Source organism: Perissodus microlepis, chromosome 9 (genome assembly GCF_051167445.1).
Source record: "Perissodus microlepis isolate ML-2025 ecotype Zambia chromosome 9, ASM5116744v1, whole genome shotgun sequence".
NCBI classification, from domain to species: domain Eukaryota; kingdom Metazoa; phylum Chordata; class Actinopteri; order Cichliformes; family Cichlidae; genus Perissodus; species Perissodus microlepis.
The window spans coordinates 20,064,141-20,075,734 of NC_140469.1; the positions used below are offsets into that span (position 1 = coordinate 20,064,141).

General features: G+C 39.0%; 1 protein-coding gene across 3 annotated transcripts; it reads left to right on the forward strand.

The window, feature by feature from the left end:
- Positions 1–5,667: 5,667 nt before the first annotated feature.
- On the forward strand, positions 5,668–11,357 carry adcyap1a (adenylate cyclase activating polypeptide 1a). 3 transcript variants are annotated; one of them, XM_084939526.1, is made up of 7 exons: positions 5,669–5,998; positions 6,232–6,336; positions 6,894–7,028; positions 7,719–7,823; positions 8,633–8,767; positions 9,320–9,440; positions 10,822–11,357. In XM_084939526.1, exons 2-7 carry the CDS (start codon positions 6,239–6,241, stop codon positions 10,828–10,830), a joined length of 603 nt encoding a protein of 200 aa, XP_084795652.1. In that variant the 5' UTR covers positions 5,669–5,998; positions 6,232–6,238; the 3' UTR covers positions 10,831–11,357. The 3 variants fall into 3 exon arrangements, with proteins under 3 accessions (XP_084795650.1, XP_084795652.1, XP_084795651.1); XM_084939524.1 differs by lacking the exon at positions 10,822–11,357 and having other exon boundaries at positions 5,668–5,998; positions 9,320–10,226; XM_084939525.1 differs by lacking the exons at positions 7,719–7,823; positions 10,822–11,357 and having other exon boundaries at positions 9,320–10,226.
- The last annotated feature ends 237 nt before the right edge of the window (positions 11,358–11,594 follow it).

Sequence of the window (11,594 nt, forward strand, 5' to 3'; positions counted from 1 at the left end):
AAGAAACCACTGGTAGAACCAGGCTAAGGGAGGCATGTAATCATCTAATTATAAATCCGTGAGATGGATATGAATATTTTTTTTCTCTAAAGTTACATTTTTATTTCTGATGAAATTCATGTCATTACTAGTTATGGTTATGGTTAAACCATTAAAGCCAAGCGTATCGTATTTGATACATGTGTTTTTGTGAGTTTTTGAGTCTTCTACATCATCATTGTGACTTTTTATTTACCCTCAAAAAATGAAATAAATTGCATGACACATTTTTAATGATTAAATTACAAAAATATGGCTTATGTAGCAAATGGGATACAAATTAAAACTCATATATGCAGATTACAATTTGATATATTTTCATATATTTTGTCTAAAGGTTTAACAAACCCTCTATGATCAAAAAAATAAAGATATACTTTTTTGTCAGCCTGGCTATAGTGCTGAAGAGAAACCTAGGGCTGTTATTATTTTAATCAGTGATGAATAGTAAGTAAGGACGGGGCTGTGGCTCTCCACACCCTCTAGCAGATCATTACATGAAGGAACCTTTTAAATACAAGCGCATTCATGCTCACAGGTGTACACACGGGTGCTCACACACACAAACTACACCCTTTTTGGCTCCTACCTCAAAGCACACTGTGCGCTGTTGATCTTACGTGCTGCACAATAATGTTTAATATTGAGTATCTACTGTTATATTCCCATAGATCATCGCAATTATGTTGTTTATTATATTGCTCTTTTTTTCTGCTTGTTTTCTCTTTTTTCTTTCTCAACAGGTGATCCAGGTGATTGATATATGTATTTTTTGTCTGCTTATTTTGTTGGTTTTTGTTTTTTTGCCCTTTATCACCATTCCTCTTCCCTGCTGTTTTTCTTTCCCTCTTTCTTTCTCCCCTTTCTTTTCCCCAGTCAAGTCTGTCCCGTATTTAGCAAGTGAAAATAAAATAAACAATAAAAGGCGAATCAAATAGACCAATACGGCAAGGCTGGGTTGGTCGATTTGGTAAAGTAAATCAGTTGGGCATCTTTCTTTGCCTTTAGACAATAATTCTGATGGCAAAAGAGCCAAACGGGACAGGCAAAAAATAAAAATAAAAAAAATAAAGAAATGTAATTTTTTAAAATGTTTGAAATGTTAATACCTAAATATTTAATATTGCCAGTATGAAGCGGGAGGGAGGGGTGCTGAGCTGAAGAATCCCAGGCCTCCTCAAAACGCGTCAGAATGGACAATTTATCCCAGTTTACTGTGTCGTTGAGTTGATAATTATATTGAAAGTTTCCTGTAATGAGTTATGTGGGTCTTGTAGATAGAGTAATAACTTGTCTGCATAGAGACTGATTTTTATCTTCTATTCCTTTAATTATATCATTTTGGCACATTGCCGCATAAATGGATCAATGAAAATGGTGAATAAAGATGGAGAGAGTGGACAACCTTGTCTGGTTCCCCAGTGAAGAGTGAAATTTGTGATTCAATTCAATTCAATTCAATTTTATTTATATAGCGCCAAATCACAACAAAAGTCGCCTCAATGCGCTTCATAGATACAGAGAAAAACCCAACAATCATATGACCCCCTATGAGCAAGCACTTTGGCGACAGTGGGAAGGAAAAACTCCCTTTTAACAGGAAGAAACCTCCGGCAGAACCAGGCTCAGGAAGGGGCGGGGCCATCTGCTGCGACCGGTTGGGGTGAGAGAAGGAAACCAGGATGAAAGATGTGCTGTGGAAGAGAGACAGAGATTAATAACAGATATGATTCAATGCAGAGAGGTCTATTAACACATAGTGAGTGAGAAAGGTGACTGGAAAGGAAAAACTCAATGCATCATGGGAATCCCCGGCAGCCTACGTCTATTGCAGCATAACTAAGGGAGGTTTCAGGATCACCTGGTCCAGCCCTAACTATATGCTTTAGCAAAAAGGAATTTTTTAAGCCTAATCTTAAAAGTAGAGATAGTGTCTGTCTCCCAAATCCAAACTGGAAGCTGGTTCCACAGAAGAGGGGCCTGAAAACTGCAGGCTCTGCCTCCCATTCTACTTTTAAATACTCTAGGAACAACAAGTAGTTATGCAGTGTGAGAGCAAAGTGCTCTAATTGGATGATATGGTACTACAAGGTCATTAAGATAAGATGGGGCCTGATTATTTAAGACCTTGTATGTGAGGAGCAGGATTTTGAATTCAATTCTGGATTTAACAGGAAGCCAATGAAGGGAAGTCAAAACAGGAGAAATATGCTCTCTCTGATGTGGCTCCATTTGTGGCGATTGTTCTTTTGGGTGAAGTGTAAATATTTTTATCCAATCGATGAACTACTCTCCAAAACCTAGTCTGTGTAGAGTGCTGAATAGAAATGTCCAGTTAACTTTATCAGATACCTTTTCTGCCTCTGATGATACAATTTTTTATATGGTGTTTAGAGGTGAGACTTACTAAGTTTTCTGGTTTTGATGAAACCGGGTTGGTCTGGATGGATTAAAACTTTTTCTATTCTAGTAGCTAGGGTTTGCTAATCGAGTCAAGTACTTCTGATTTAAAGCTTTCTTTTTCAGAGTTCAGACTGTACTGAAGAATAAAAGTGGTAATTGACTTCCAAGCTCATTAGAACTGTGTAATATCTTTTTTCTTTTTTCTTTTTTTGCATTATATACTATATTTCCATGTAGAGTGGCACATCCCTGCACCCATTTCCCATTTTCCTTGCAAAAAATAAAGAAATGAGGGATAACTCATTACCCCTTTAGTTGGAACTATAGCCTATGCATAAGGACATGTCTAAGGAATGAACCTTACATTTTTATGGTTTACAGTATTAGGATCAGCTTTTGTTAACATAAGGAAGCTGAATGTGTACAGTGTGTAAACACTGTTGATACAGACATGTACACCTTACAAATAAGATTTTCAAAAGCCACGTCTGCCACATTCTGTCAACACTTGTCATTGTAAAAGCTGAGTACTGCCTACTTGAACTGTGAGACTGTAACATTAATAAAACTCTTTCAACACAACATGTCAGCACCAGAAGGCGCTATAAAAAGCTAACAGTGCTAAAATTAGAATGAGTCATATGTTCCTCTCTTGTCTTGTTTGGGGTGATAAAGCTCATCGTGGTCCGCTGTGATTGTTCAGATCTCTCTTTCCAAGCAGGAGATATTAAACAGTGTGAAGCCAAGGAAGCTCCTGTTTGCTGACCCTTCTAATCAAACAAGAGCATATTTTCTTTTACTGTAACTTCGTTCGCTACTTACAGTATATAAAATATAATATGTGCTATCTGAATACTGGAAACTGGGTTTAATGATTGTTTGCTACAATAAAATCTGGACCAAAAGAAAACAATAATTTTAAACAGTTTACAGTTGAACATAAAATACGGACAGTAAAGAATTAAATGACTGTTCAGGGTAGCAAGTTTATTAATATTCCACCGTGTTTATGACAGGAAGGAGCTACAAAGGATCTTAACTGTTAAAGGTCAGAAAGGCAGGTGATCCACTATTAAACCCCTCAAAAGCAAACAGGAATACAGTAAAACAATTGCTTACAGTATGATTGAAACAACATTACAAATAATTGCAATGACACGTCTGCATTTATGTTGAGATTTCTTGTGCATTTGACTTTTTGTGCCAATCTACCAGCAGTTTATGGTTATAATCACTGGGGCCCCTAATATGACACAGTGCACTGTCTTTTCATAGCCACTGGGGCGCAGTGCTCACCAAGAACAAGAAGAAAACTCGGCTCCAATAGGTATTTTCAGATAAAATGGGGGGTTTTTTTGCTATAAATTTGATGTATTCATTGTGTTATTTTTGCACTAAGCCCACCGTCACATGACGTCAAGTGCATCGACTGGTCTGAATCACCCAATACAGATTCAACACGTTTCTGATTCCTCTGCGGACAGCGGACACAGCTGACTCTAAATGAATAGTGCCCAAACGGTAAAAGTAGTCTCAACGAGAAGAAAACCACAAATCTCTTATAGAGCTGCACATTTAAGGACTTTTAACACTTCAGCAACTTTACATTTCACAGAAAATTATTCTAAATGTTTAATTCTCTGACAGCTGTAGTCAGTTTTAAATTTTCAGATCAAGACTTTACCTAAAAAAGTAATGTTTTTGTCTTTAAAATTCAGATACTGTTGTAGAAACACTCTCTTTATGTCACACGTTTCTCATTCATTGAATACAGATTGAATACAGTATATCAGAAAGACATTTTTAGGGTGTATGTTTGTCAGATGATCTCATTAAAATAACCCTTAAAGCCCTAAATAGATAAAAGGATCAAATGTGTGACCACAAAAGGAACAGTTAGAATAAAGCAGAGCAGAACTCTGTATTTTCTTCTTTCCTGCCTCATTATCTTCTGACCTTTTGGAGTGTCTTTTCCTCTAGGCTGAGAACCACTCAACCAAATTCCTTTACACAGAGTAGCTCCACGCTGACAAGCTTCAACAGTATGGTGTTGCATCAATATTGTTGTTTTGTAATTATATTTTTAAGTGGAGAATATAAGCAGTTTATTTTCTCTCCACAATCAGGTTTTTCACTTATGACTTAAACAATTTCAAGTAACTGTATCAAGCAAAGCCAAAGTTCTGCTTCAACAATGTGACTCTGACTCAAATGCTTATTAAAATGTCTGATATTGTGAGTGCAAAGTGAAATAAGTAAAGAGTTAAGCATTATTTTCTGTGCAGTTAGGTAGCTTTCTCAACAGAGTCGTGAAGCCATATTTCAGCACCGGATAGCTCCCAAAGACAATAGTTAATGAAACTTAATGTAACATGTATAAAAAGTGCTCATAGTACACAGTTTTGCTGATCAGTGAAACCCCAAATTGTCATTAAGGCTCCCTGAATTGTAAGTTTTCAGATATCCCGTGTCTTTGCACCAGTGGTTTATTTGTGGTTGAGGAAACTTCCAATTGATTATCTGTAATATGTGTTAAATAACCCCTTTTAGAAAGTTTATGAGTAAAAATAAGAAACACTGTCACAAAAATCTATCTATCTATCTATAGAATTGTGCTATTATTCTGTAGAGGTCAGATTGTGGGGCAAAAAGCTAAAATTATGAGTACAACCCAAAACGTCCATCCAGTATGGATCCTTCAGCAAGTTCACGTTCAGGCTCTGAACAATACTTAGATATGTGGTTGTGTAACTGAGCCTCATCTCCTCTGCAGAGGCGGACATTTGAAAAACAGGAAGGAAAAACGATTAGCACATAGCAGCCTTTAAGTCCTTGAAACATCTCTTTGTTGCCTCTAGAGAAACGATCCATTTTTTTCTAGAAGAAAGCATGACTGTCATATTTCAGCACCCACAACACAAACTTCAGCACTGGACAGCTCCCCACCACCTCCACCTCCACTAGACCCGTCATGTGATCCTATTTATGGAATGACGTCAAATATTGACATTAATTCACTGTTTAATGAATTATAATGTTTGAATTCAAACTTCTTTTTTTATGGCGTGGCTTGGAGGGGAGGGGGGGGGGGTCTTTCATTGACGCGAAAGAGGGATGTACTCTAATGGGACTGGTGAGGTGGGTGGGGGGGATGACGCAGCCGCCCACCTACCCCCACCACTCCCCCCTTCCCCCCCCTTACCTACGTGACAAGTGAAAAAGGCATGCTTTCGGAATTATGCATAAAAAAACCAAAGGGAGTACAGTTCGCAGGACGCAGGAAAGTTTTCTGCAGACAAATGTTTGCCGCTTTTCTTCTCCACCGCGACCGAGTCCGCTTAGAAACTCCCCAAAACTGAGCCGCAGGTGCACAGCGGGCTACGCACACTCCGACCAAGCACAAGGGCACCGAAGAAGCTCTTCGCTGAGTAACAGAGGAAGAGAGGAGGAAGGGAGAGAGAGTGTGTGTGTGTGAGAGAGAGAGGCTGAGATAGAGATCCTATCTCACTCTCCCAGTTGAGGTTTTCAGCGGATCGCGTCCAGCATCTCGCAACTGGTAAGAGGAGCCACTTTTGGGGAGTTTTTTCTTCTTCTTTTCTTTCTTTTTATTCTGGGTAAAAGTGAGGCGAGTTTAGATGAAAGTCCTGGTGTGTGGTTGTCGGTTTGCTTTGAAACTCAGGTGTGGTGTGAAAGCAGCTAAAGTGAACCTACCTGATCGTAGAACTGTGCTGTAAGTAGATTCGTTTAACTGTTGCCTGACTTGATGCCGCTTTTTTTTTTCTTTTGCAGCAGGACAATGTCTAGTAAAGCGACTTTAGCACTATTCATCTATGGAATCATAATGCATTACAGCGTCAACAGCTCACCTGTGGGGCTTAGCTTTCCCAGTCTTAGGTATGTATGTTCTTATCCGTCTTTAAGTTTCACTTTTCAGTCGCTGATTTGTCTTTCATGTGCAGCTCCCGGTGGGCACCGAGCACCCGCAGGGCACAGGCTAACGAGCTTATCTGCTTTAGAGTTAGTTATGTCTGGGAGTATAATAGCCGATTGGATTACTGGATAACATCATCTGACAGCCAATCCATAGGGCTGAGAAACATTCACCAGGGAGCGGCGGTAATGAAATTTAGGCTGCTGAGGCAGTGAACTACGGCGTCTCAACCTGACCTGCAGCCATTAATACACCGGATATATGTGATTGGATGATTAATAGAAACGAGTTTACTGGGTTTAAACAAGTTTAAATCCCAATTAGTTAAGAGAATTTCGTGTGACTAATCCTTATAATTCCAACATTTAAAAAAAAATGTTGTGAAAAGAGTTCCTGAAACTCCTGATGTGTGATCTTCTTTCTGAGTTAGAATTTCATGTGAATATGCGAATAGTATGCTACATGAAGTGCAGATGTGAAGAGAAACTGGGAAAAACTGTCCATTCTTACTTTTATTCAGACTTGACGGCGATGTTTATGATGAGGACGGCAATTCCTTACCGTCCCTGGATTACGACAGAGATCAAATTGAGGCGAGGAGCGCTCCGTCTGTAGCTGACGACGTCTACACTTTGTACTACCCTCCGGAAAAAAGGTGACTTTCATATCGGCTACGAAAAACTCCCCCCCCCCTTCTCTCTTTTCTCTCTCTCCCTCTCTCGCTCAACGTTGCAGACATCCATGTTGAACATCTCATCGCCGTACAGTCCCTATTTATGTCCATGTATGTGTATGTTACGTGTTAATCAATGTATTGTCGAGATTTTGTAACTTCAAACACGAAGGTTTTATTTTAATCATTTTTTTTGTTTTGAAGCTTTAACAAAAACAAAAAAAAAATCAGTCTGCTTTGAAACGAGGGAAAAGTCATTGATTAAAGTCATTAAAATTTAATGAAAGAATAGAGATGATGATGATGAATATCTTCACTTTCCAAGAAAAAGGGTGGGGGGGAAATCAGCAACGTCTCTCTGCGTCAGGATGCGCTGAATTTACCTCCCGTGAAGACTCAAAAGCTTGTTTTGCTTTTAAATAAGCTAAAAAAAAATAGTTATTTTGAATCAAGAGGAATGTCTTGGGGAAAATAATGCTTTTTACGGATTCACTGTAAATCACAAAGGAAATGATCTCATAGTGACACGTAGAGTTTTTACTTAAAGGGTGGAGGGAGGTTTAAAAAAAAGCCCGTTCTAGGCCTAAATAATCGATTTAAGGTGGATATTTTTGCAGTGTAGCGACTTGACATTGTGTGGTGATTTTACTGTGTGGCTATCTATCATCCCAGAACGGAAAGACATGCAGACGGCATGTTTAATAAAGCCTACAGGAAAGCGCTGGGTCAGTTATCAGCAAGGAAATACCTTCATTCTCTGATGGCAAAACGTGTAGGGTAAGAGCTTCTTCTTGGTTGTCACCTCTTCTTTTCTTATATTAAATGTGTTCTGTCCTATGTGTGTTTTTCCCCGTTGGTTTTCTTTAAAAACTCATAATTCACGCTGTTATACGTACTGTATATGTCTGTGGTCCCATTATCTCCCAGCGTGCTGCTAAATAAATTGCCCTCGCCCTCTGAATCAGCCTTTATTAATGCTATAAAAAATCGTCAGGGGGAACACAAATGGGCACTTGATTGATTTGGGAAGTGTCATTTTCTGAGCTGGCTGCAATCTAAAGGCGCAAAGGGAAGAATTAAGCCGCACAAGTTTAAATTTATCTCCAAATGAATTATTTATGGGGACTGAGTCCCAGTGGTTCCCGGTGGAAGGAGGGGTGGGGGGTGGTGGAGGGGGTTGCAGTTCCTCTATAGCCTTATGAGCAGGCCCATCACATCTCAGTGCAGGCATGAAAAATAGTGAAGGGGTGGGTTAAAAGTTAAGCAGAGGGAACATGAATCAGTGTGGAAAAAGCCTTTGTGAGATCATTCTTGTGCTCACTACCATGCTGCCTGTTTTTGTCAGTAAATCTCCAACAAATGTTTTAAACTGAGGATGCAGAGTGAGTGTATCCACAGCTCTCCTGGCTGGTGATCAAAAAGGAGGAATGTGGTTATCCAATGATTTTCCTTTTTAAGGAAAAACACAAACAAAATAGATTTAGCACCACAGGCTGTACATATGGGTGGGTTGCGTGGGTGGGTCTTGTGACTGCATCATGTATCCGTGTGCTGGTAGTGAGACCCGCCTCTCGTCTCTCCCACAGCGGGGGGAAAATGTTGGATGACAGCTCAGAGCCCCTCTCCAAGCGACACTCAGATGGGATCTTCACAGACAGCTACAGCCGCTACAGAAAGCAAATGGCAGTCAAGAAATACCTGGCGGCGGTCCTTGGGAAAAGGTATAGACAGAGAATTAGAAACAAAGGACGGCGGCTGGCATATTTGTAGCATCTTCCTCCTCCTCTCCTGAAAAACAAAACAAAAACAAAAACAAAAAACAAAATCAAAGTGTGTGCAGCCCCAGATGAAGTCATTTTGAAATCTGACCAATCAGTGGATCGCTTTTGTGTTCTTAAACATGTATTTATGTATGAAGTAAGCCATTAAAATGAATATTTTGATAATAATATTGTTTTTTATTTTGTACTTAAAGCACTTGAGAACGCACATATCTACTTTGTGGACCAATTTTTCTTTGTTTGTTTGTTTTGTTGTTGTTGATTTAAGAAAATTTAGCCTCTATTTCTGTATTCATTACTTATTTTAGGCTAATTTATTGAGGGGACACAGTTGTCTGACGTGACTGATATGCTCCAACAGCCCTGTCTTTTAAAAAATTAGCAAAGAGACATGAATGTGAGGAAAATAAATAGTTTAAAAGACAATCAATGTATTGAATGCTGCTTTTTGTGACGTGACATTAAGAGTTTAGTTGTCTTTATTCACAACAGCCTTGAAGACATAGGTTTTCACCATATCCTACAAGAAATAGACTTTGATGCCCTCCCGGACGGGGATGAGTTTGAGGCTTTTTTGGGAGAATGGCTGAAACAGTTCTCTCCCGAAATCCCGGTGAGTTTCAGGCTCTTTCCTGAGGCCGTGTCCTTGCAAGGGGCTTCTTACACCCCTCCTTTTCCCCCCTCCTCACCTTCAGCTCTCGTTTCAAACACTCAAAACTCAACCTCTTCTTCCACCTCATCTGTGCTCCTGTCTCTCTAGACTCTCACAGATTTTTACTTTTAATTAACCCATCTATCCACAAAAAAGTGTGGAGAGATGAAAAAAAAGTAATTTTAGTTGGCTGGAAAAAATGCCAGTTTTGTTAAAGTAAATTGGAGAGGCTTGTCAAAATAAAAGCCTCCAAATCTGAGATGAAGACCAGAGTACTTTTGAGGTTTTTCTTGCCCTTTTTCTTCCTTGGTGTTTACAAAGTGAGCACACACACACACACACACACACACACACACACACACACACACACACACACACACACACACACACCTTTGACTCGTGTAAAGTGCCAATCTTGTGTTTTCTGGATTCTGTGTTTTGGAAACCTCTTATTCTGCTAAAGGTTTTCTCACGCCTCTCTGCCCATTTAATAAGTATCACTAACATCTCAAGCACCATCAGGCAAATTTAAAAGAAGAAAAAAAGAAATGATACTTGTTACATGGTAACTTATTCATCAGTTTGTTCTTTGTGAGAGACATAACAAGGCAGTTTGAAGCTTTGTGTTTGAACCTTCTGGGTCTATTGTGCTTCCATTCTCTGTCATGTGAACCGATGTAAAAACTACAGTAGATTGCATGATTAAAGTAATTGCACTAGCCACCGCATCTGTGCAGACGACTCCAACTAGATGGTTTTTCTTGCTTTCTGACTACTACAAACATACACGCCTTTCATTTCTGGATGTTGTTTTGTGTTCTGTTCTCTTCACTTTTCCCTCACATTTCTACACAAAGCTGTATGTCCTCTCTGAATGCACTGGCGAGAGTTTCCCAATCTAATGTCATACTTTATGGGTTTGTTACTTAGGCAAGGGAGATATTTGTAATCTACTGTTGAATTGTGTGCGAGAAAAAATAACCGTGGACGATTCATTTTCTAGTATCTTTATACGGCAAAAGCCACAATGATTGATTATATTAAAAAAAAAAAGAGAGTGAGGATATGATGTAAGCAGGGTTAGAAACACACAAAGAGAACTGAAGTAAGGGAAGCATGGGTGGGTCAAATGACAAAGAACATGCTGATTTTGAAAGGGATCAGGGCAAGTTTATACAACCAGCATGGTTAGACCAAAAACTCAAAGTCTTAGTGGTCCCCCGCCGCCCCTACAATCTGCACACTTCTTACCAAATGTGTTAGGAAGGAGTAACAGCAGGGTAAACGTTTCCAATTTGTGTTTACTGTATCAATCTTTCTTTAATTTTGCATTCCCCTCTAGGGTTTGTGACGCAGGAAGCAGTTTGCAGCTGTGGTGCCTTGCATCGACTTTAAAATCGCCATGAATCCTAGATGGCTATTTAGTGGCCCTACAATGCTGCACATCATCAGCTTACATTTCACCCTTTTGTTGTTGTTGTTGTTGTTGCTGTTGTTTTTGTGTTGCACAGATGTTTGATATAGTCTTAAGCATCATTCATCTTAGACGTCAAGCACTGTTGCTTGCGCTGCTTTCTTTTTGCACTTTGTGTTTAGAGCACTAGATGTGGATTTTTGTGAAAATAAAGCGAAGAAGCAGTTTTCCGCACTCCATAAAACATTATATGTATCGTAATTCAAAGCGCCAATAGCCTTACGAAAATGAAATAATCTTCAAAGATATATATATAAATATATATATATATATATTTACTGTGTGGAAAGTGAATATTAGACTACTTCTTCGAATGGCCGTCTGCAAGGGCCAAGTCAATAAATGTTTAAAAAAAAAACGTGTTGTAAGATTTGTATGAATAAATTTTTGTAAACAACAAAAAATTTCGTCTAATCTTTGAAGCCAGTATCAACAGAACTCATAACGTTTGAGAGGACGCTAACTAGTGATGAAAACCTAAATCACCACATTCTTTCAAAGGAAAGAGACTATCCGCTCGACAGTTTTGAAGGGATGTCACGGTACATGAGAAAGGACATATAAATTAAAAGAAAAAATCTGGTCAAAGAACAATGGTGAAATATTAGCAGCATGAAATATCAAATAAACTGCACATAGCC

Bases quoted from the DNA above. Each gene is read 5' to 3' on its own strand.
- adcyap1a (XM_084939524.1), top strand. From the start codon at position 6,239: ATGTCTAGTAAAGCGACTTTAGCACTATTCATCTATGGAATCATAATG. The intron at 6,337-6,893 runs GTATGTATGTTC...ACTTTTATTCAG, and splicing joins CTTAGCTTTCCCAGTCTTAG to ACTTGACGGCGATGTTTATG. The intron at 8,768-9,319 runs GTATAGACAGAG...TATTCACAACAG, and splicing joins GCGGCGGTCCTTGGGAAAAG to CCTTGAAGACATAGGTTTTC.